Consider the following 26,464-nt stretch of genomic DNA (forward strand, 5'->3'; position numbering starts at 1 on the left):
GAATATAAAATTCAATAAACTCACAAGGTCACAGTGTTTAGCCCTTAAACAAATACTATCGAAGCAGGCACAGAGAAGCATAAGAATACAGCCTATAATAAATGAAGAAAGTCAACCAATCAAAACTAGCCTCCAAATAGAGAGATGATGAGATTAGTGGACAAAGAGATTTATAATTGTCATTAAAATGCAATTCTGGGCCAGGTGTCAGAGGTTCACACTTGCAATCTTAGCTACTCAGCAGGCCGATATCCAGAGGATCGTGATTTGGAGTCACCCCACATACAAAGTCTGAGGGAGGATGAGGAGGGGAAGAGAGAAAGAGAGCGAGAAAGAGAGACAGACAGACAGACAGAGACAGAGACAGATAGAGACAGAGACACTCCTCCAAAATAACTAGCAAAAACTGGGCTGGAGGTGTGGCTCAAGTTGTAGAGAGTCAGCTGAGCAAGCAAGCCAAGCAAACACAAGGCTGGAGTTCCAAGTTCTTCCTCAGATAAAATCTTAGTTTCTTATGAAGCCTTACAAGTTTGCCACCTATTATCTCTTAAATATGTGTCTTCTCTTTATTACCCTTCTATAAATTGGTTAAGGATTATTATCAACTTTTGACACTATGTAGTTCAATAGCTTTTCATTTTTATTTATTATTTTTTTTTGCCAGTCATGGGGACTGAACTCTGGGCCTGGGCGCTGTCCCTCAGCTCTTCCGCTCAAGGCTAGCACTCTACCACTGGAGCCACAGTGCCACTTCCGGCTTTTTCTGTTTATGTGGTGCTGAGGAATCGAATCCAGGGCCTCATGCTTGCAAGGCATGCACTCTACCGCTGAGCCACCTTCCCAGCCCCTTCAATAGCTTTTTAAAACTAGTCTTCTAACTAAGGTGGCATAAGGTAGTTATAGTTATTCTCTAAGTAATCACAGCAATTAGAAAAATATACAAACCTTCAAGACACTGGATAATAATAATGAACATAGAACCTTCAAGAGGAAAGAAATCAGTATAACTTCCTCATTGACCATGATCAATCATGATTGCCATGATCACCCAGCTTGCTGCCCAGAATATTTCCAGGCCACAGGAGAGGGAAGCTAGGCCCAATTTAACAGGTTTACTTCAGAGGCAGGGCTGGAATTCCTGAAAACCTTGTGTAACTAGTAGAAGAATTTCAGAGATCTGTAGAGAGTAGTAAGCTTTGGTGATCAGTCTAAGAAGGATACTCAAGGTAGAAAAAGCACCACCTAAAACACTACAGGAAACATTAAGACATGAAATAGCCATTGCTATCACCAGTCAACCTGGGAAGCCTTGTAATTCCTAGTATAATATGTACTTACAAGGCTCTTATCTCTGTAGTAGAAGTAATTATCATGAATTAAACATGGTTCCAGTCTCATCTCACAAACATTAGGGGAAAAAAGCCCCAAATAATTATAGAAATACAAAAAAACTAACCCTAAATAAGGTAAAATTCATGATGTATGACAACCAATAAGAAATTTGTCACACATGCAAATAAGCACAAAAATATAACCTTTAATAAGGAACAAAAAATGCAAGGAAAAAAATGGACCCAGACTGAGACAGGTGTTAGAATAGTGTGCAAGGATTTTCCAGTTATGTAACCAAATCAAACTATTAAAGATTATGAAAAACACATTGTCTGAGATAAAAAAATATACTGCATAGAATATACTGCAGGAAACATATAGAAGAAAAAAGGATATAATATAGTGAAGACAGACTAACAGACCATCCAGAATCTTTAAAAAATGAAAGGAGTATCACACAGGTAAGAAATTAAATTGGAATTCCTGTAGGAGGGAAGTAGGTGGAGGCATAAAAAATATTAGATTAAAAAATGTCTAAAGAGCCAGGCGCCGGTGGCTCACACCTGTAATCCTAGCTACTCAGGAGGCTAAGATCTGAGGATCACAGTTCAAAGCCAGCCCAGGCAGGAAAGTCCGTGAAACTCTTATCTCCAATAAACCACCAGAAAACCAGAAGTGGTACTGTAGCTTAAGTGGTAGAGTGCTAGCCTTGAGCTAAAGAGCTGAGGGACAGCGCCCAGGCCCAGAGTTCGAGCCCCACGACCGACAACAACAACAAAAAAGTATAAAGAATTTTTAATTTAGAAAAATAAGTAAGCTCAACAATACAAGGAAAGGGAACAAATACAATCACATCAAGGTTCTTCGTAATTGTATTGTTCAAAACCTGAGAAGATCTTAAAAATAGAGCCAGGTGCTCGTGGTTCACCCTCATAAATTTAGCATCTCAAGAGTCTGGAAGGATGTTGGTTTGAGGCCAGCCCAAGAAGAAAAGCCCACTGGACTCCATGTCTACAGCAGGGGTTAAGTGGTAGAGTGCCAGATGAACAAAAAAAAAGGAAGTGCAACTCTCTGAATCAAACCACAGTACCACCAAAAAAAACACCCCAAGTCTTTCCATTTAAAAAATTATATTAAGTGAAGTAAGCCAGGTCCATAGAAACATAGATCCCATGGTTTCCCTTATTTGCAGTGACTAGTATATGTATGAGTCAAGCAGAAAAGGTCAGATAAGTTGATGTTAGGAAAATGAACCCTAAGATATGTATTCAAATGTTTTTTTCTTTCATGCGATTGTTTCTAACACACTTATAAAATTATTTGTTGCTTTGTATGTCCCTCCCCCATGGTATAACCCCTGTTTTCACTGTATTTGATGTTGGTATAATTTGTGGAGGGGAAGGGAAAAAACAAATCATTTCAATAGGGATACAGGTGGACCCATTACAACAATGAGATGTACAAGTCGTTATGTCAAAAATGAACTTTACAACTTTGGTGGGCGGGGGAGGATGGTGAGGGGGAAGGGAGGATGGGATGGGAAGGGGAGGAGGCTACAATGCTTGATAAGAAATGTACTCATTGGGGGGAGAGGGGGAAGGAGAAGGATTGGGATTGGGGGGGAGGGGGGAGGCTGGGAAGGGATGTGAAGGGTAAACAAAGGAGGAGGCTGCAATGCTTGGTAAGAAATGTATGCATTATCCTGCCCATGTAATTGTAACCCCTCTGTACAGTATGTTCACAAATAAAATTAAATTAAATTTAAAAAAAAGAAATGTACTCATTATCTTTCCCATGTAATTGTAACCCCTCTGTACAGTAGTTTCACAATAATAAAAAAAGAAATATTAAAAAAAAGAAATGTACTCATTATCTTGACCATGTAATTGTAACCCCTCTGTACAGTATTTTCACAATAAAAAAAACACCCCAAAACCCACATTAACAAATAACAACAACAAAAAGATGATAAAAAAGCAGAGAAAAAATTATGTACAGAGGAACAAAGATAAGGACAAGACTTCTTTTCAGAAACAATGCATATGAGAAGACAATGCTAAGCAGATCCAAAGAGCACTGAGAAAGTGAAAAATGAGCTCATTCTACAACCATGAAAGCAGAGGACTTTAAATGGGTTCAATTGCTAGATAAACAAAAACATGAACATCCTCCACATGATTTACACAAGGCTCAAAATCTCATAAGGTAAGATTCAAAATGTTCAGGATGGAATTAATCTTAATTATTATGAAAAAAGACAATAGTCAACACAAATGTAACACAGCTGTTGGAATTATGTAACAAAGATTTAAAAACAGTTATAAAAAATGTCACAGGAAGCAATCATAAGCATTCTTATGAACTCTTAGAAAAGAAACAGAACATATAAAGGACATTATGTTAAATTCAAATTTCAGTGTCTGTTAATAAAATTTTACTGGAAACAAGGCCATTCTCATTGGTATTGATGCTTTGTACAGCTTTGCAACAGAGTTAGGCCTGCAGAACCTAAAATATTTACTATTGGTCATTTAGAGAAAACATTTGCTGATTCCCTTTTTAAAGTCTTCTCTCCACACTTAGAGTAAGTCTACTATTGGTTGGCATAAATGTGCAGGACCCTTTATGATCTGGCTCTGCTCAGTTCTTCCAAGACCTCTTGCTTGCAAGGGCAAATTATTTGTCACAAGTTTTGAACTTTATCCATGTTGAATTATATCTACTTCTCCAAGTTTCCTATGGTCTCTTACCCTTGAGCATGGGAGAGTGGCCATTCTTTTTCTTCTTTCCTTCAGCAAAATTGCATAGTCTAGAAATGACTTCTTTTGCTGCTCAAGACTGGCATGCCTGCCGGGCACCAGTGGTTCACATCTATAAAATGCTAGCTACTCAGGAGGTTGAGATCTAAGGATCATGGTTCAAAGCCAGCCAGGGCAGGAAAGTCCATGAGACTCTTATCTCCAATTAACCACCAGAAAACCAGAACTGGTGCTGTAGATCAAAGTGGTAGAGCACAATAGCTCAGGGACAGTGCTTGGGCCCTGAGTTCAAGGCCCATGCTTGACCAAAAAAAAAAAAAAAGACTTTTATGTCCTCCTAAGCATTCTACTCCTAGGAGTAATCATAGGATACTGGAAGAATGCTTAGGAGGGCATAGCTACCTTTTTGTCAAATAAGTAAATAAAGTAAATGCTATCAAATCTTTGGAATTTTCTTCAATGCAAGAGAGAATTTGACAAAAAAATAGTCCATAAAAATTATTTTACACTGGCTCTTTCAGAATATAAGCTCTAGAAGAGCACATACTTTTCTGTTTTGCTTTTCGTTATATCTCTAGTATCCAGAACAATAAGAAAATAGTGAATACTCAGGAATTCTTTCTGAGCAGATAACACATTAAGTCAGATCTCAGTAACCTTGGGAAATGCTTAAGGGATCTAAGATTTTAATCAAAGTTCACCACTCTGCTTCTCATGAAGAATTAACAGTATAAAGTGCAAAGTAACACAATTTAAAAATGCATTATAGTTCCCTCTCTCATACATTTTTGTGTAAAAAGAAAATCCTTGGTATTCTGAAGACTGAATTGTTTTCTACATTCTACATGATACTAGAAGACAGCATTTCTCTTCTAGAAGGAAAATATATACAAGTTATGCAATTCCTTTAAGTGTTCTTCCTTCAGATTGCCATTTAGTCAGCCTACTAATTTACATGTGTAATAAATCAATATGGGCTATTAACATGCTTATACATACTTTCAGTTGCAGAGAAGGACATATCCAGTGCCACCTCATCCAGGGGAATCACAAGTTCACCTCCTACTTCCCACTTCTTGCGATCAGATGGGACAGATTTTTCTTTTTCATACTGTCTGGCATCCTCATGAACAATTATCTCAGACATATCGGAGTGATTCTCCTTTCCGTTCTCATCTTCTTGAGCTTTGAGATTTTCATTTAGTCTCCGTAGTATTTCACGTTTATTCTGCAATGGTTACAATGTTACATATTATATTGTACTTGCAACTTTCTCACTGAAATTGGAAATAAGAATCTCTTGGACTTTTCTGACTGGGTTGGCTTCAAACTGTGATCTTCAGATCTCAGCCTCCTGAGTAGTGAAGGTTACAGACATGAGCCACCAACCCCTGACTACAATGTTATAATATGCATATGATAAACTAAAATCACTGACAGACTAAAAATTACACTTACTGAAAGAGCACTGTTGGTCTTTTGTATTTCTTCCAAAGGTTCTTGGGTATCAGTTAAACTTCTGTCCTTTAAACACAGATAATTATAAAGAAGTAATGTTATTTTAAAAGTCTACATGGAAACATCAGATAATATTGTTAACTTTGCTTTTTCATGAAATTGCTCCTTATGAACTTTTTCTATTCCTGTAGAATGTAAAGAAAATATCTTTCATTATCAGCAATGATGAACAATTAAATATTATCAACTAGTACACTTAACATATACAAGGGCCAATTCTCAATTATTTGTCATATTTCAACTGAACTATATCCTCTTCTTTTATATTTAATTTTTGGTAACTGTAGAAATAAAGGAAAATTCACATATTTTGTTAGAGCTAAGGAACATTTTGTGAATAAAATAATTCAAGATAGACTAAGCTGTTTGAAATTGTTTCATAAGTATGAATTTATACATATGTAATTTCATAAATGTAAAAAATACAAATTTGATAGTAGGCTTTGAATTCAGGCCTCACCTGTCCTTTTTTGCTTTATTTTTTAGGGAGGTAATCATGCTTTTGGCCTTGGGCTGCTCTTAAAACTTTGATGCTCTCAATTTTGGCTGTCAAAGTCGATAGGATTTTAAGCGTGCATCACCATGCCTGGTATGTATACATATTCTTGTTAAGCTATAGTCTTAAACATAATTGAAAATTGGCCTTCTTTAAAAGTAAAGAGAAAACCAAGTAATAATCGCGAGTCATTTGTGCTATTAATAAGAATTTTAAGTATTTGTAACGAAGAAATTAGTAGTTGTGACAGAAAAGGTTAACTAAAAGCAATTTTCAAAGTTTGAAATAAACAACATTTATCAATATAGTGCAGTAAGTAAAACCATTTAGTTATACAACTTATGTCAAATTATAAAATGATTGAAAAATACAAAAGATCACACAGTTAATTAGTTTTAAAGTTAACACATATATACAAGACAAGGAGCATTTTACCCAGTAAAGTAGTCGGGAATTAGCAGTCACTACAAGCACAGAGATGAACAGCTACTTGAGATGTGACACTGGATATCAGAGAGGAAACCATATACTGGTATCTAAAGTTGAAGTGAACAATGTAGCACATGTAAAGTTGTCATCAGAAAGGGAAAAAGAAAAAACCTACTTCAAGAACAGTGGTTTCTTATATGAAGTTCTGGAGAGTGATCAAGAAGCTTAGATTTTCCTGTTCAGCCCTATTTTCTAGATGAATACAAAAGCTACAAAAAAATTAGTGTAATACTCAAAAGTCCTTGTAGTTAGTTTTACAAAGCTTAATAAATCTCACAAATAAAAGGTACAAACATTGATTACCAGGAAAGGAAAAAATTGAGGTTAATGTATTAAAGAAAAAAACAGAGTATTTTCTTTTTGTTTATTAAAATCTAGTATGACACTCTGTATTATGAGCTCATTTTTCCTCACCATGGAACAGGTTTCACACATCACATAGATACCTTGGTCCATACCGAGTTTAAACTTTATTTTTGTCAGTTGTGGGTTTGAACTCAGGGCCTAGTTGCTGTTCCTGAGCCTTCTAGAAACTTTTTTTTTTTTTGAAGTTTAAACTCTGCCCATATTTCCTTGTTTTACTATCTGGATGGCATATACAGATTCAGAAATAGAAGGTAAAAGAAATAATTGTTGAGTTCAGCATAATTACACAGAATCCTCCACCATCTGCTATGTCATTAAATTTTGAATAAATGCAAACATACCTTGGACTTAATTCCTAGTGTTAGTTGCTTCAAGTACCAAAGAGATATTAGTTTTAAAAACAAAAATATGAACATTTGTTAATCATGAAGGTGGGGGTACAGAAGTATTTGTTGGACTATTTTTAGTAAATTTATTTCTATACAGTTTTGTTCAGTATCCCGTTAAAGTGAAAAAGGAGCCTGGAATGTGTACCACCTTATACCAAAATCAACAGATGCTCAAGTTTTGTTTTTTTACATAAAATAGCACTGTATTTACATACATGCTACCCACAAACTCCATATATATGTGTGTATATATATATATATGTAAAATCATCTCTAGATTAAATATTTGACAGTGAAATGATATGTAAATAGCTATCCTAACATATTGCTTAGGGAATATTATGAGGAAAATGTCTATACATGCTCAGGACAGATGCAATCACCACAGGCCTACCCATATTCTACACATCAGCAATAATATTTTTTTCCCCAAGTGTTTTTGATCTGAGGTTGGTTGACGCAGATGTAGAACCCTCAGAAACAGTGGGCTGAACATATTTATTGACCAAGTAGTCCTAGATACAAAAATCTGTAAGTAGAAAGATTCCAGTATTCAAAGAAAGCCAAAACAATCTTAAGGAGTATATTTTTCTCCAGAAAAATCAAGGGGAATGTTAAGAATTAACGTAATTTGGGATGGGATGGAGTCTCTGGGAGGCGAGTAGACAAATGAAGAAGTGGGGGGCAGAATGCAGTAAAAAATTCAAAGTGTATCCTACAAAATTTAGAAAAATGAGGGAAGAGTGGATTAGGAGGGGTGGGTTAGAATGTTGAAAGGGGTGACACTGATCAAGATGCATTGTCTTCATAAACTGCTTTGTTGAATGGCAACTCCTTTGTACACTTACTTGAAAATAATAATATAAAAATTAAGAATGAATGTATTTCATTAAATTTAATTTCTTTTAAATAATCGTTCAACTTTGAGGAGTTCTGAATTTTAAAAAACTTACAACCTTACCAGCTAGGTGCCAGTGGCTCACACCTATAATCCTAGCTACTCGGGAGGTTGAGATCTGAGGATCACGGTTCAAAGCCAGCCCAGGCAGCAAAGTCTGTGAGACTCTGATCTCCAATAAACCACTAGAAAACCACAAGTGGCACGTAGCTCATGAGGTAGAGTGCTCACCTTGAGCTGAAGAGCACAGGGACAGCACCCAGGCCCAGAGTTCAAGCCCCACAACCAACAAAAAAAAAAAAAAAAGAAACTTACCATACCCACTTCTTTCAAAGCTGACGTCACAGAAACAACTGGTAATATCTGTTGCTTTGATGGAGAGCCACCTGTTTCATGCTGTCACAAAGGTGGAAAAACATTAGAACTCTTTATTCCTTTAGCTACCAACTATAGAGAAACAAGACTTGATCAAATACAATGGGAATTTTATGGCTGCATTAAGACATAAAAAGCTACATACAAACAATTCTCTCATTCTTCAATTATTTACTGAGCAAGACACTGATAGGTGCTGGGAAGAGAATAGCTCAAAACCTATGGCCTGATGTTAAACATATTTATCAACATGCCCTGTAGTCTAAAGAATTGGTTTCCCTGGTGTTACTGTCTCATAAATGAGCCTAAAAAAGTCTTCTGAATGTTTATTTTTATTCAGCTTCATTCTAATCTACTATAACATTTGATATGAAAAATACTTATCAATCTTACATTTCAAAAAAGAAATACTTCTGTGATTTCTGTAAGTTTAGGTAAAATCTACTTATCATCAACCATCCAATTTAAGAGTCCTTATTATAAAAAACATTAACGTAAGTGAGAATGGAAGGGCAGATAGAGAAAATAAGATTTGCTTCATTGAAATGGTCATGATATTCATGCTTGTTCTTATCATGCTCTTGCCATTTAGACTTTAAACAGTATGAAGACTCTGAACTTTAACAAATACCAAGAAATGGTGTTCAAATTGCAGTTCTTGCTGTAATTTGAAAGTATGATGGCAGATGTCTGATTCCCACTTCTAGCTTTCCTCAAATCAATCAACAAAATTTTTTGAAGAGTATACATACCAACACCATATTTATTGCATATCCTCTAAGAATAAAGCAGTAATACTTTGTTCATTGAAAAAATATACTTATGATCAAAATTACAAATAACTTAAAAACACACAAATATGTAATCTCACCTTGAGAGATTGGGTTAGAATATTTTTGAATTCTTATGATTTTATATCACAGATATAGTCAAAGGATTCATAATTCTAAGGAAATAAAAGCAAGCTCCAAAGCAGTTCTGAACAATGGCAGCATTTTTAGAAAATATTAAAAGTCATTTCTAAAATTAAAAGTAATTTTAAGAAACTGGGCAGACACATAATAGAAGCACTAGATAAACTCTTAATAATGTATTATTGTTCAGAACAATAGCATTATTTTTAGAGCCTCAACTGCAGTACATGAATTTTCTTAAAGAAATGATTCCTATTTCAGTATCTGAATATGAAGTCATTCTTAAGAAAAACAAATTCACAATATTGTGATAAAATCAATTTGCCAACAAATTAAGACTTTAAAAAGTACCTATTAATGCCAAACACAATACTAGATAATGAATACCTAAAATGAATTAAGACTCAATGCTTTCTTTTAAAGGGCTATAAAATAAAGAATGAGAAATATATAAATTGGTATGTTACAGAGAAATAAGACTAGAGATATGTGTACATGTGCTAATTGAACTCAGGAAAAATGCAACAAAACAAAAAACCAGAAAGCATGGTGTAAATGTAGGAATGGGGCTAATGAAACCAGCCTTCAAAAGAGTAGCCAGTGTTGTTGGTCGGAATGTAAACTTGTTCAACCACTCTGGAAAGCAGAGTGTTTAACTCAAAAGACTAAACATAGAGTTTCCCTATGACCCAGCAATCCTACTCCTAGGCATTATCCAACTGACCACAAACCAGGCTGCACTAAAGCCACCAGCACAACCATGTTCACTGTAGCATTGTTTACCATAGCTAAGATATGGAATCAACCTACATGCCCCTCAGTGGATGAATGGATTAAGAAAATGGAATTCTAAGCTTCCATCAGAAAGAATGACATTATCCCATTCATAAGGAAATGGAAAGACTTGGAAAGAATTATCTTAAGCAAAGTAAGCCAGACCCAAAGAAACAAAAGTTACACGGTTTCCCTCATTTGCAACATTAGAATGTGCCTATAAATCTACAAATAAACTCAGTGGAACTAAAAGACAAAAAATTGCATTTGGAGCCGGGCGCCAGTGGCTCATGCCTATAATTCTAGTTGCTCAGGAGGCTGAGATCTGAGGATCAGGGTTCAAAACCAGTCCGGGCAGGAAAGTCCGTGAAACTCTTATTTCCAATAAACCACCAGAAAACTGGAAGTGGAGCTGTGGCTCAAGTGGTAGAGTGCTAGCCTTGAGCTGAAGAGCTGAGGGACAGTGCTCAGGCCCAGAGTTCAAGCCCCACGATCAACAAAAAAAAAAAAAATTACATTTGGACATGATAAATTAAAAGATATTCTAAATATTCTAAACAATGAGACCAAAGGAGGTTATTCTGATGACAAGGGCTCAACAACTATGTGCATATGATCATATAAAATGATGCTTATTGAAATGAACTCCAAGAAATGGAAACAAGAGGTTTTTTATTTTACTATTTGTGATGTTTTTTTCTCTCTGTTTTCCTCTTTTGTCACTGTTTTTGATTTGTTCCTCTTTTCTTGTATATAAGTTTATCTGATTTGGGGAGGGGAAGAGGAAGCACAGAAACAGTGGGACAAAGTGTGTACTAATTTAGTAGTGATACTCAGTAGATACTATGCTGAAAATGAATTATACATCTTGTGGGAGAGGGAGGTCAGGAGGGAAAAAACTGGGAGAAAACAAAGGAAGAGGTGATACTGTTCAGAAAGAAATGCACTTAATACCTTACTCATGTAACTGTAACCCTTCTTTATATCACCTTTACAATAAAAATTCTAAAAGAAGAGTAGCCAGTTTTTGAACAATCATTCATTGTTCAAGGAAACCAACACCACATAGCTGAAGTAGAACACATCCTGTACCTAAAAAAACCCAACTCACCCACTAGCCCTGTGAATATCTTTATTATTATTTTTTTTTACCATCTCTAAACCTCATTTTTTTCTAAAAGCGGAAGACTATATTCATTGTCTCCTTGCTGTAAATATTGAACAATTTGTGCAAAGAAATCACTCAGCTGTGGATCTAATAAAAGGTAGCAATTATTATTTACCTAGTTTCTATTAATAAAGCTATTTGGCTTAAACATCAAAAGTATGGTGGGTTTTTCATATCTCTGATGAAATAATTCACAGAAAATAAGTTTTTGATCTTTAGAATGTAGAATAAAACAAAGACCTCTCATATATTTGTGTGATCAGACTTTAAATTTTGGTGTTGAATAAAGGAGGTTTCAGGACTTAGAAGTTGACAAGAGACTGAGATCTGAGGATTGTGGTTTGAACCTAGCCTGGGCAGAAAAGTCCCTGTGAGACTCTTATCTCCAATTAACCACTCAAAAACTGGAATTGGCGCTGTGGCACAAGTGGTAGAACGCAAGCCTTGAACACAAAGAAGCTCAGGGACAGCACCCAGGCTTTGAGTACAAGCCCTACAACTGACCAAAAAAAAAAGAAGTTGACAAGAAACAGAAACCCCCAGAGTCAAATGTTTCATATAAATTCAAAGAAAACTTGTATTTTTAAAAAGATAAAATATTTAATAAAATTGTATGAATAAACAGAGAATAACATGGATTTCACCAACTTCAGTAAACAAAGAATATTACTAATTTCCCTTCATATCCTGTAATATAATTTTCATTCATCCTTTTAAAATCAGTTTAAAAGTTCTTTTTATTTTGTGGCACTTGGTATTGAACCCTGGACCTCACATTTGCCAGATAAGCACTCTGCTACTTGAGTCATTTGAGATGGAGGTCTTACTAATTTTGTCTAAGCTTGCCTTGAATGTGGATTCTCTTTTTTTTTTGGGGGGGGGGTGTCGTGGGGCCTGAGCTCTGGGCCTGGGCGCTGTCCCTCAGTTCTTCAGCTCAAGGCCAAGGCTCTACCACTTGAGGAATGTGGATTCTCTTATCTCTGCTTCTCAAGTTGAAGAGGCATTTCTGAGGATCACAAGTTTAAGGGCAGCTTGGACAACACAGTGAGATCCTGTCACACTCGTACTCACACTCACACACACACATTCACACAGAGTTTAAAAAGCTTGGTAGGTGGTGTATATATGTAAACCTAGCACTTCGGAGGCTAGAAGGTCTTAAGTTCAAAGGTGGCCTGGCTTATATATCAAGTATAATTCTAGCCTCTGCTATATAATGAGACCCTATCTGAAGCTAGTAGGCAGATAACTATAACAGGAACATGAAAAAAGTCACTCATATACTCATTGCTCCAATTAGATATAAACAGACTCTTTCAAAGATTTTTTTCAGGCTAGGGATAGATATATCCCTAGCTCAGTGGTAGACTGGTATTTACTATACATGATGTCTTCAGTTTGATCTGCAGAAATAACTTTCTCTCATATTTATATGCATACATAGTTTATAAATAGTTTAAATAACCCTCTGAAATCATAGAGAGATGGACTCAGAACAACTTTTTAAAATCTAGGCAGTACTTAGTGGATTTTGTTCTCAGTTTAAAAAAAATGGGAAAACTCACATAGAAGGCTCAAAATTCTTTGCCTAGACCTTATATTCTTAAGCTGTAAAGTACATTGAGTAGAGGTATTCCTATATTAATCTTAACCATAAAGGAACCCAACACAAATTACTTATTGCTAAGATTGCTAAAGAGTTAAAGAGAGTGTATGACTAAAGATAATCAAGTTTAGTACAAGTGATTATATGAAGATAGGAAAGGTCATTTAACTTTTTTCCACAATATTCCTTTTTGCATTTATAAAAGCAAATATTTCCTTTTAATCAACAGAAGATATTTTAAGTGAAATATTCATATTGCTAACAATTTATGTTGTATTTCATTAAATCCTATCTTCCTGTCACATATTGATAGTCATTAGTATATAGTTTAGAATCCAAGGTAAGATATCTGACTCAATTTGTAAGACTAATTTATGTGTACTTTATATTAATAATCTTCAGCAGCTTTCTGAAAATGTGTCCATTCTGACATATTTACACTGTTCTCTGTTTCAACTAAACAGAAGAACTTGATCACTGTTGTTATCAATGATAACAAATAGATTAAGTTTTGTAGTCAATAACAAAACTTACTGAAAATTTGAAAGTAGTTCTAGACACTATCAATAACATCATAAGTAAGTTGATCACATGACAAAAGAACACAAAAATTAATTTAAGAAATTAAAATAATGTTTCACATAAGACAAAAACATAAAACTTTAAGGCTGAAAAGACTTACTTTCTAAGTAAAATTGATCAGCTGAGTAAATTCTAAACAGAGTTTTCAAAATTTGATCATGATTTCACATATAAAAATTAGCAACCGAGATAAAATGTTGACTTGAAAGTTTCATATATCAGGTATTATCTTTTAAAATGTTTAAAAGCTCTCTCCCTTACTCATTTTCTCAAAAGATTTCTAAATTTAATATATTTTTGCATTGCTTTCATCTCCATGAAATGTTTTAAATCCTGTTTAAATGGTTTCTAGTTTATGTGTCAATTTTACTATGTGCTGAAAAATTAACCAGCAATGCCACCAAATGATTAAAAAAAAAAACAAAAAAAAAACTTTCACCATTGCATACTGAGATTGAGTCTAGTGCACTTTTCTGTGTGTGCTGCCCTTGAATCAACACCTTCCTCATCTCCGCCTACTATACTTAAGATTAGAGGTTTGAGCCACCATGCCCAGCCCAGTTTATCCACTTTTGAGACACACACAATGTACTATGTCATTTCTATATGTTAATTAAGTAGTAAGGATTGGATATATGTTAGAAAAATATTACAGTATACTGTATATTTTGAATACAAAATCATTTCACATGTTGTTTTCTACAGTTTAAAGATCTATCTAATTTGTAATATTATCAAATTTGTAAATATCTCAAAACCCTCTCTTTGAAGAACCAAACAGGTTGAAAAATCCCAATCTCAAAGCCAAATTCCAAATGCTTCAAATTCAAAAAGTTGTTTTTGTGCTGGTCCTGGCACTTGAACTCAAGGCCTACATGCTGTCCCTGAGCTTTTGTGCTCAAGGCTTGTGCTCTACCACTTAAGTCACATCTCCATTTGCACATTTTGCTGGTTAATTAAAAAGTCTTATGGACTTTCCTGCCTACACTGGCTTCTAACTGCAATTTTCAGGTCGCAGCCTCCTGAGTAGCTAGGATTACAGGTGTGAGCCACAGGTGCTCAGCTATATATTCAAAACTTTTTGAGCACCGAAATGACACTACAAATAGAAAATTCCAAACCTGACCTCACATGATGGGTTGCAGTATAAAACTGCAATTCGGTATATATACAAGTTATATATGGCACATAAATTTTGTGTTCAGACATGGTATCTCATTTCATGTATGCAAACATTCCAAAATACAGAAGAATCTGAAATATTTCAGGACATATGTATTTCATATAAAAAATTCAAATGTATTTTTACTTTGTATGTGAAAAAATTTCCTGAATTACCATTTATAAAAATGTCTTAGAATAAGAACAGTCTAAGCCAGGCATTGGTAGGTCATACCTGTAATCCTAGTGACTCAGGAGGCTGAGATCTGAGGATCACAATTCTAAGCCAGTCCTGGAAGGAAAGTCCATGAGATTCTTATCTCCAATTAACCACTAAAAAAACCCTGGAAGTAGAGCTGTGACTCAAACAGTAGAGCACTAGCCTTGAGCTTTTTGAAAAAGCTCAGGGACAGCACCTAAGCACTGAGTTCAAACCCAGAACCAGAAAAAAAAAAAAGAAGAAAAAGAAAAGGAAAACATTCTAAGTAGACAGAAGTGAGAACTGCATGTACTTTGAAGGAAGACTGATAGACAAAGAGAAATAGAAACAAACTACAGAAGAGGTAGAGGAATTAAAAAGGAACTCATCATATTCAAAACACTATTCCTGACTTAACCAAGATGAAATTTCCTTATTGTATTTTTTCCCTGAATTTTTAAAAAATATATTGCTCTCCATTTATTTACTTATCTTTTGGTGTTAGTCCTAGGGCTTGAACTCTGAGCCTGGGTGCTGTCCCTGAGCTTTTGTGATCAAGGCTAATGTTTCATCACTTGAACCTCAGCTTCACTTCTGGCTTCTTAGTGGTTCGTTGTAGGTAAGAATTTAACGGACTGTCCTACCCTGGCTGGCCTGGAACTACAATCCTCAGATCTGAGCCACCTGTGCAACTAGGACAGGTGTAAGCCATTAGCAATTGGCTGTTCTTTTAAAAACTTCCTTACATGTTCCGCTTACAATATAAGTATATATGCTGGCTGAGAAAGCAACACTATATAATTTGTAATAAAAGACCTTTGATCATACATTATTCTCTACATTTAAATCCCATTCAATACCATAATTTTCATCATTACATGAGTCAGAGTGAAAATTATGTAAAATACAAAGAATAAAAATAATTATCATAGTGATTTTTACCCTTTGTTAGATCAAATATACTTCTGAACAGTATATTTCAAATCAAATATCTTTCAATGAAAGATATGAGAAACTGAACTATATAATTCATGTTATAAAAACTGTTAATTAAAATTTGATATGACACTTATTCCTTACTGGTTAATCTCATATAATGCTGTTTATAATGCATTTTTATCCAAAGGAAAACAAAACATTATTTCCATTATTATCTAATGTCTTAAAATTCTGGTCAATGTGATAAAGAATAAAACTGTAATAGAAGATACATATTACAGATATAAGGAAAAACTGCAAAAGAATAAAGACTTTGACACTGGGCAGAACATCAGTTCTTGTTAAATTAATTTATAAGTTTAAGGCAAAATGAAAGACCTGGTTAAAATTAAAACAAATTCTAAAATCTGAAGTCTATTCAGTTTAGACTGATTAACAGCAGAGGAGAAAGGCCACAGAAAAATATGGCTTGGTGCACATATTTGTATATCCATTTTTCTAGTATGTATAAGAATTTAATACCCCTTAAGTGTAGCATTAACAATGAGTGGCAGAAGGAAGATATAGTTTGCTGCATGATACTGAGACTTTGGCTATTTGGCAATATGTAAATAAAGAATTAAAAAAGAAGTTCTTAAATCAAATCTCAAATAACTTCCTCCATATTATCGTTCAATGAGAATGTGCAAACAAGTACATACGAAAAAGATGAGAAAAAATAGAAAAGAAAAACTATGCTTGGTTGTGTGGTAAGGATGTAGAGTACATGCCTAGCAACAGTGAGGCCATGAGGCCCTGAGTTCAAATTCCTGTACCATCTATCTCTCTATATAAATGCTGATGCCCTTAGTAAGAAATAGAATACCATTAGCAGGATTAAGAATATGAGATGTATCTTACATGCTCTTCCCACATCTTCTTTTCTCTCTCGTATGCTTCCTTTCTCTTACGTTCTAGCTGTTCTTTCAGTACAGCTGCTCGTGCATTTGTTTGGGCCTAAAAATAAAAACAGCCAATAATATCAGTTATCAGAGAGAGGCCATATGGTTTCTTTTCTCTATTAGGTCTCTAAAAGAACTGACTTTTTAGCCAATCAATAAGTATGTATCTGGTCCAAAATAAAGTTGATGACTTTTCTTTGTTGTTGTTGTTTTTTTGCCAGTCCTGGGGCCCTAACTCTGGGCCTGGGCACTGTCCCTCAACTTTTCAGCACTAGGTTAGAGCTCTACCAGTTGAACGACAGCACCACTTCGGCTTTTTCTGCTTATGTGGTGCTGAGGAATTGAACCCAGGGCCTCATGCGTGCAAGGCAAGCACTCTACCACTGAGCCACCTTTCCAGCCCTGTTTTTGTTTTTTGTCTTTTTTTCACCCCTATACTGATGTGTGAATTCAGGGCTTCATGTTTTCTAGGCAAGTGTTTTACCACTTTAACCATATCCCAGCACAGAATAAAAATTAAGCTTGCTCTAAAGCCCTTCTACCTTCAGTCAGGTTTTCCAAATGAAGATAAATGTAGACACATTATACTGGAAAGTAAAATGGCCAGTAACATTCATTTTAAATGTTACTCATTTGTTTTGTAGGATTAAATATATTATGTATTCAGGTCTTGATTTCACCTAATTGTTCTTAATAAGTATGGCATAAAGAGAGAAAACTTTTTCAGGAATCAAAAAGTGAAAGGAAAAAAAATTTAAAGAAGTGAATAGGCCAGGTGCTGGTGGCTCACACCTGTAATCCTAGCTACTCAGAAGGCTGAGATCATGAGGATCATGGTTCCAAGCCAGCCTGGGCAATAAACTCCAATAAACTACTTAGAAAAAAATCAGAAGTGGTGCTGTGGCTCAAGTGGTAGAGCCCTAGCCTCAAGCACAAAGAGGGTCAGGGACAGTGCACAGGCCGTGAATTCAAGCCCCAGGACTGGCCAAAAAAAAAAAAAAAGATCAAGAAGAGAACTATCCAATTACACAAAACTTCAAACACAATTCAGCTTTCAATTTCCTTGAAGAAACTCTAGTACTTTTAGCCCATACCTTAAATGATTCAATCTTTTTGTGTCTCCAGTCAGCCTCATTACTTCCTTCTTGTCCTTTGATACTGTCAGATTCTTTCTATAAAATAAGTACATAAACATACAAATTCGAGGGGGGAAAAAGTGTTACATTTTAAGTGCAGTGTTCTGTAAAAGATAATCTGAATAAACTAGTATCTAAAAACATGAAATAGAATACTGTGTAATACACAGGAGGCTGAGATCTGAAGATCACAGCTCACAGCCAGCCTGGGCATAAGAGTCCACGAGACTCTTATCTCCAGTTAACCACCAGAAAACCAGAAGTGGCACTGTGGCTCAAGTGGTAGAGTGCTCGCCTTGAGTTGAGGAGCTCAGGGACAGCACCCAGGCCCAGAGTTCAAGTGCCACTATCGACAAAAAAAAGAGTATCATTCAATACTATTAGTACCTCCCAAAGCAATAACTAAACTCTCAACAACCATCCACTCTGCTGACAATGGATTGAAACTATACAGTGATATAAAACACAATTTAATCCTTTCATAGCCATTAGTTATATTTTCTTAGTTCCTCTGTAACAATGATCTTATCAAATTTCAATAATGTAAGTTAGATTTATTTTATCTCCTCGTGTAGTTTATTATCTTGACTTTCACTATTTTAGCAGTTTTTACTATTTTGTTATTGGTATAATAGTTTTAATGTTTATTATATCAGTCAATTACTTTGTAAACAATTGCTTTTTAAATAATTTTTAATTGAGATTAAGTGATTATATAACTTTCACAAATTTCACAGTATTGTGGGATAGTGATACTTAAAAGTCACAAACACATTCTAACTTTCACAAGGCAAATTGTCATTATCATGGTCTATAAAGTTTGTGAATTCTATGAGCTTTGACAATACAACTGTTTCTTCCAAATCGGGTGATATGTACATTCTTTTCTTTTGCTTAGTTTAGTAAGATGTTCCCTCTTTCCCTCTTGTTCCCTCCCTCCCATTGCTGCTTTTGAGTTGCTTAGTTCATTTTCATCAATGTCCAGTGCAGCTGATGGGACCCTCTGTTGTATTGTTTTACCCTGTTTCCCTCTGATTCTGTGCCCTCCTCCTAGCTTCCCTCAGATGTGCATACATACATACATACATATATATATTTATATATATATATATATATATAAAAATATATATATGTATGTATGTTTACCAGGACTCAAGAAAAAAGGACCTCTACTTATTTTGTCATATCATTTCTACATCACTCCATGTTCTTGATTTCATATATGAGTCCTGGTAAACAATTGTTTTTCAACCCACCTTTTCTCCACGAAGTTTGGCTTTAATCTGAAGGCGCTCATTGAAATTCTGCAGTCGTATTTGCCTCAGCCTTGCCAGATAAATCTGCAAAGAGGAAAAAAGACCTAACATTCATATAAAAACAAAACAAAAACCCTACAAACAGTTTTACTGCAAAAAAAAAAACTTTTAAGGAAAAGTTAATCTGAATGAGAAATAAAAAAAATTTAAATTGGTTAATGGAAATGGGATATTAGCTTTCAAGTGTTTAAAGCAACTTATTTCTGAAAAGAAAATAATGTTATAATTATAAATTTTTAATTTTATCAAAAGAAAAGAAATTGGAGCTTAGAAGACTTGAGGAACAGTTATGGGGCAAAATTATGACACATGTCAGTCACTATATTTAACAGGTCCCTGTAGACCCACAAAATATTCAAATAATTGTTAAGCATATAAACCATGCAAGAAAAGAAGGCAATAAACTCAAAAATGGCAGCACGGTGGAGGTATGGAACATGCGGGAAGCATACCTCTTCCTCTTTGTTTCTTGGCTTCCCTCCTCTTGAAGAGCTGGGCCTGCCTCCATACATAGCTGCCAGGTTTTGCAGGATTCCCTGTTTATCATTTAATGTACTAAGTTTAAAGAATGACGAAGGCTACCATGTCATCTTCCCCAGGGGTATCCGTGTGCCATTTTATTTCTTTTGGCAAATTCTGATGATTTCTAGTTGATAAACTATGATGATAAACCCCAGAATTTGCTACTTTAGCTGTATGTCTATTTGTGTATGTGGTGCTGGGGAACTGAACCCAGTGTCTCACATAAGCAAGTACTCTATCACTGAGTTACTTCCATAGCTTCTTCCTGTATTAATTTAGCAAATGTATTCAGTGAGAACAGAAGAAGAAATTATTCAGAAAAAGAGAGCAGTTTTGTTTTTACTAGTCATTATGTAAAGAGGATTTAACAACTGCTTTAGAGGTGAAACTACAAGTCAATTCGTTTGTCCCTATAAAAGGGCCAATCCATTTCTATACATGCCTATTTACATAGCACATACACACAAATACCTGAGTTCACTGCTTCTGAATCCAGCAAATCATTTAATTATAAGCTCTAAATCAAGCTATACTCTAAAGAATGTCCTGGTGCAAATGATCATCTAATACAGAAACAAATTCACTTTTGAATGTAATTTATCACTAATACAAATTGCCAAATTAGATATAATAAACTTATATAAAACTATGGCTGTCAAAACTATCTCTTCCTATACAAGCATGTTTCCAGTTCCTCTCAACTTAGAAAAAAATTCTATTTTATTAATATCTCTTACCAGCTTGTTGAAGGTTACATTTTACACTCATCATCACCATTTTCCTGATTGCCATTAATTTTTAACATCTTATGATTTAGTTTCTTTTTTTCTTTTTTCTTTTTTTTTTTTTGGGGGGGGTCTGGTCATGGGGCCTGAACTCTGGACCTGGTCGCTGTCCCTCAGCTCTTCAGCTCAAAGCTAGCGCTCTACCACTTGAGCCACAGTGCCTCTTTCGGCTTTTTTCTTTTTTGCTTATGTGATGCTGAGGAATCGAACCCAGGGCCTCAGGCATGCAAGGCAAGCGCTCTACCACTGAGCCATCTTCTCAGCCCTTATGGTTTAGTTTCTGATTCATTATACTTCTGAAAATTTTCTGAGGTAACCCACAGCCTCAAAAATGATTCAAATGCAGGTCTGTGGGGTCATGGATGAAGTGATAGAGCATTTTGGCAGAAGTGCAAGCCTCTGAGCTCAATTGGAGCCTTTTGTACCTCTTTCCACTTTTACTTTTTGTACCTAACATTAATAAAGAAAAGTAGTTCTGGCTGAATTTGCTCTCTCTCTCTCTCTCTCTCTATGTATACACACACACACACACAGATATGTGTTAATATACTATGTGTAAATCTATATTTACTGTATAAAATCTAAAAAACAAAACTGCAATCATTTATAGTCTTAACATTTGAAAAAGTTAAAACTTAAGCATGTCACTTTCCAAATTTCCTTCTATTTTTATATATGGATACATACATGCTTATTTTTACTGAAAGTGAAAGTTTACAATTATCTTGATTTTTTTCAATTGATATCCTGAGTCTCTTCTCATGTTCATTAATATAGTTTAAGATAGAATAGGAGGAAGTGAGAAGATGTACCTCTTTGATAGAGTACTGCCTAAAATAAACAAGACTCTGAATCTGATTCCCAGCACAGAAGATAAATAAATGATGAATGGATATATGTAGAAGAATGTAAAACTAGAAGTAATACATGTTAGGAAACTCTTGCAAATCCAGCAGTTAAAAAAAAAAAGCCCAAGATATGGTAGAAATTTACAGGGATAAAGCATCAATCAGAGTTATTAGGAGATGGAACTGGTAAGTTGGTAGTCACTTGTAGAAGGTAGGTAAGAGACAGGCAAAGATAACTCCCAACTTGATGACTTAGGTGGCCGATTATGATATGATTAATTCCTGAGCTAGGAATACAATTTAGAAACTGCTTGAGGTAGCTTTGGTGCTTAAAAGTAGAGTTATTATATATATATATATATATATATATATATATATATATATATATATAAGTACAAAGTCTCAGTAAAAAATAAAAGAACTCTAAGGCTGGGGTTTGGGGTTGTAGTTCCTTCTGCCTCAGCCTCTGGAGCAGCTAAGTATGAGGTTGGCTTCACCTCTGCCCCATCATAAAATTGTCTGAGACTTTAAAGATATATATATATATATATATATATATGTAGATATATGTAGATATGTATATATATGTTGTCTGCAGAGTTATAACAACATGGATAGTAGTGAACTAAGTATTGTTATAGACTACTAGTCTTCCTTTCATTGTATGTGAAAAACACAAGAATTGGAGTTATTCTGAAGTTTAAAGCAACTTTTTAGTTTAAAATATTCTGTATTCACAGAAAGGCAAAAAGACATGTACAGGTAGTTTCCATGCACCCTTCACCCAGCCTTTTTCCGTTTTATCATTTTTGTCTAACTATAGTACACTGTCAAAATCTGGAAACGGACATTGGAACACGGAGGTTTCACTAGCTATACATGCACACATTTGTGTGAGTACACTTATCTACCCCATTCAAACATATATCTGATCTCCATCTCCATATTCCATGGACTATATATATGTATACATATACAGCAGAGCCAGCATTCCTGGCTCTCCAGCTCCCACATGGGAACTTTTCAGCTGCTGTGACTTTGGCAGTCAATCTAATAAATTTTCTCTTATATAAATCTGTATTCTATTGGTATTGTTTCTCTGGAGAACTCTAATATACCAGTGTGCATATTCCTGTCCAACATTAAATGATAAATTACTCTCTATAAACTACTTGATTAAGCTTTAAATCTCAAAATGCTTAAAATTTGCCTTGTTAAATTAGTGAATCAGCAAAACAATCTCTGATGCACACATCTAAATATATTGAAAAACGCATAGTCAATTTAAGGAAAGGTTTTATGTATATACCTTTAGTCAACAAGGGAATAAAGAAATTCGATATAGTTTTGCAGAATTAATCTTGGAAAACTCAAAGGCATTGTTGAAATGAAACACAATAGTGAAACAGAATACATCCATTTCTGTAGCATCTGGAGGAGTGTGTGAGCACAGTTCATTTTCAGAGAGACAGAGAAGACTGCAATTACTTGTCAGTCAGGAAAACACATGGGTGCCCTCCATTTTGTACTCAGCATCTAGCCCAAGGCACTGTGTGTGCTGCTGGTGATCAAACCAAAGATTTTATACATGTGAGGAAAACATTCTACCATGAAGTAACATTCCAGCCTGAAACATCAATTTCTGAGAGCAAGATAATAGAGTAAATGGTACAACACCCTTCTTCAAGTCTTAGAATAAAAAGGTTGTTCTTTTTTGTTGTTGTTCAGTACTGGAGATAAAAAAAAAAGTTGCTCTTTTAAATGGATACATATTACCACTCAAAGGCAAGAAAAACTCCTTGTAGTCCTAGAACTAAAAGGAATTCAGGGACAAGGAAAGTGCACAGCATCAGTTTAAAATGTTTAAAACATCACAAGGAAAAGCATGTCAGAGAAATTACCAGCATAAGATATCTGAGTGACAAGAAGCACGTGGTAGAAGCCAAGACCATGAGGTCAAATGCAGACAACAGTGGCTATGGTAAAGGGTTGCTTCCAGAACAGTATCCATCTCCACAAGCCAGGATGAAGCATCAGTTAGCGTGAGATACGTGTTGTGAGAGAGATTAGAGTACTCTAATGCTCTAGATGCTCGGTAAAATGTAGGATAAATTAGTCTTTTGAGCCCAGAAAACCAGCTGTTGAGGTATTCCTACTGATAAAATTTTCTACTCTTATTGAAAACTAGGCAAAAGACAGGTTGCAGTCGAAATACATGTCCATGTTCCCAGGAGGCCAAAGACAATGAACTATAAAACCAACAAACGAAACATGAAGAACATACTATGAAGCCCAAGGAACACCTGCAATCACTGAAAACTGAGGAAACACAGACAATAGTACACCAAGAATGAGACTGTAACTATAATATCAAGGGATCTGAAAACACAGAACCAAGTTTTTTGGTGAAAATAAATTTTGGAATTCACGAATGTAAAATATAACTTCTTGAAACAAAAAGAAATTTTCAGATAGACTGTATAGCTAAGTAAACAAAAGGGGGAAAATCTAATAGTGCTCTTGAATATCAAGCCCCTGAATCCTTTTGAAACAGAGTAAGAGGAAAGAAAAGGGTAAAAGAATACCAGGAAGTGGAAAATGTTTGTTCAGGGCAAATGAATGGAGGTAGGAAGGGTGAGCAATGTACCTTATGTAAAAATTGAACTACACACTTGAGAGTAGGGATGGGCTGACTTATGGAACTGTAACCTCTTTGGACAACAACTTAATAGTAAAAATTTTAAATGCTGATCAAGTTCAACAACAGACCACCACTACAAATTATCATTCAAGTGTGAGGACAAAGTGAAGGTATAGTCTACAAATCTTAGAAAGTGTCTTTTCAAAAGAATTACTAGAACAAATGCAGTCACTATATTCAATGTACATTATGTAAAAATTGAACTACATACCTTGAGGGTAGGGAGAGGAGGGAGAAAATGAAGGAGAATGATGGAAGACATTAGTCATGAAGCACTATACACATAACCTGACTTACACAACTGTAACCTCTTTGTACAACTACATAATAATACAATAAAAAAACAATTACTAGAGGGTATTCTCTGCCATGAAACAAGATTAATAGAGATAGAATAGTAGGATTTATAAGGGACAATGTTGATTAAGAAATGATTAAATCTTGATAGGTCTAATAATTACTTTAACATAGTTAAAATAAAATCTGTGAACAAGAGCCCAGCATGGTGATTAACACCTGTAATCTTAGCATTTAGGATGATGAGGTCAGACAGGATCCTGAGATAAAGGCCAGTCTGAACTACATAGTAAATTCAAGACTAATTTGAGGTACCCATCAAGAATCTGCATAAAAAATTGTGTAGTAAAAATTTTAGATGCTATTACTAGGAAGATATGAAAAAAGAAAAGACAAGAGAGTCTCTTCTGCTATTTAGAAGGACATACAGAAATTCCAGATGTTAGGAAAACAATTGAAGTTTATGTTAAAAATTTAAAGGTCAACCATTAAATATCTATGACATAATTTAAAAAAAAAATCTTATAGCCACGTGCTAGTGGCTCATGCCTGTAATACTAGCTACTCAGGAGGCTGAGGATTGCAGATTGAAGCCAGCCTTGCCAGGAAAGTTCATGAGACTCTTATCTTCAATTAACCACCTGAAAACCAGAAGTAAAGCTATGGCTCAAAGTAGTAGAGTACCAGCCTTGAGCAAAAAAGCTCAGGGACAGTACCCAGGCCCTGTGTTCAAGCCTCATGACCAAGAAAAAAACATCTTATATACTGAACAACTATATTAATAAAGTCACAAAGTTACACCTTGTGAAATTACATATAAATAACTAATAATGTCTAGTAAATATATATTTCCTCTAATTGACAAATATCTGATATAAGCAGGATGTGGTGCTAAGCTGACAAAAATAATCTTCAGTTGTTTTGTGAACAAAAAATCTAAAGACATTTGGGCATTTCTACTAGTAAAAAAAATAGTAAGTTTTAACTATTGAAATTATTACCTAAAAACTTATTTTTTTGATATATGACTTAATTTTGGTAACTGGAATAACTGGAGCACTTAAAATAATTTTTCTGTTAGCATGCTTTTGAGCAAATATAGAATTACCCATTTCTATCCTGGTATTTTCCATTTTTCTTCTTATCTTTGTTCCTTGTAAATATTAGACACCACGGAGGAGAACAATGGAAGGAGTGGCATTGATCAAGATGTATCGTACTCATAAACTCATTTAGTGAGTTGACACTTCGTACAACTACCTAATGATAATCATTTTAAAAAATATTAAAAACCAAAGTTTAGCAGTTTTAGAACTTGTTTTTCTAATTATTAATAAGTGGATTGCCATACCTATTTCACTGTTCAACAACACACTTTCACCTTTGGTGTAAAAGATAAAGAAAACTTAGTAAGATATATCAGAACTATGTATTTTGAAAAGTACTTTTAATTATCTTTATTACACATAAATTGCTAGATTATAATTTTTATATATACTTACATTACTGTAGTCATTTGAATTTTAATATGTTCAAAATATTTTTTTAAAAAACAGTCATACCATATGGCCTTCAGCTCGTGCTTTATTCTGCATAGCTTCTCGTTTTCGCTGTAAGAACTCTTCCACTTGTTTAGCTCTTTCTGCATCACGGTGCCCCCTTTGCCTATTTTGGATAAATCACAAAGTCAGCAACTTTGAGTTTTAAATATTTCCTATGGTTTAAGATCGAAGTTTAAACACATTTTTCCCCATTGCAGAACATGAAGGAAGGCAATATAAAATAAAAGCTTTGGTGTCCATATGTATTGGTATTTATTACCTCAGCCCATTCCTTGCTATTTTAAGAAGTCTATAATATTCCTCCAAATCTTTTTTTTTTGGGGGGGGGTCCGGTTGTGGGGCCTGAACTTTGGGCCTTTGTGCTGTCCCTCAGCTCTTCAGCTCAAGGCTA

At 34.9% G+C, this 26,464-nt stretch overlaps 1 protein-coding gene across 2 annotated transcripts in view; it reads right to left on the minus strand.

Moving 5' to 3' along the window:
* The window catches only part of Nek1 (NIMA-related kinase 1), a 100,334-nt gene that overhangs the window by 24,800 nt on the left and 49,070 nt on the right, over positions 1 to 26,464 (minus strand). For both annotated transcript variants that reach the window (XM_013026177.1, XM_013026170.1), the window contains 7 exons: positions 26,074 to 26,176; positions 19,299 to 19,382; positions 18,001 to 18,078; positions 16,866 to 16,961; positions 8,563 to 8,643; positions 5,550 to 5,615; positions 5,091 to 5,319 (listed from right to left, as the gene is read on the minus strand). In XM_013026177.1, coding sequence (XP_012881631.1) covers positions 5,091 to 5,319; positions 5,550 to 5,615; positions 8,563 to 8,643; positions 16,866 to 16,961; positions 18,001 to 18,078; positions 19,299 to 19,382; positions 26,074 to 26,176 — 737 coding nt within the window. The remainder of the gene's footprint in view (positions 1 to 5,090; positions 5,320 to 5,549; positions 5,616 to 8,562; positions 8,644 to 16,865; positions 16,962 to 18,000; positions 18,079 to 19,298; positions 19,383 to 26,073; positions 26,177 to 26,464) is intronic.

Source organism: Dipodomys ordii, unplaced genomic scaffold, assembly GCF_000151885.1.
Source record: "Dipodomys ordii isolate 6190 unplaced genomic scaffold, Dord_2.0 Scaffold4, whole genome shotgun sequence".
Classification (NCBI taxonomy): Eukaryota; Metazoa; Chordata; class Mammalia; order Rodentia; family Heteromyidae; genus Dipodomys; species Dipodomys ordii.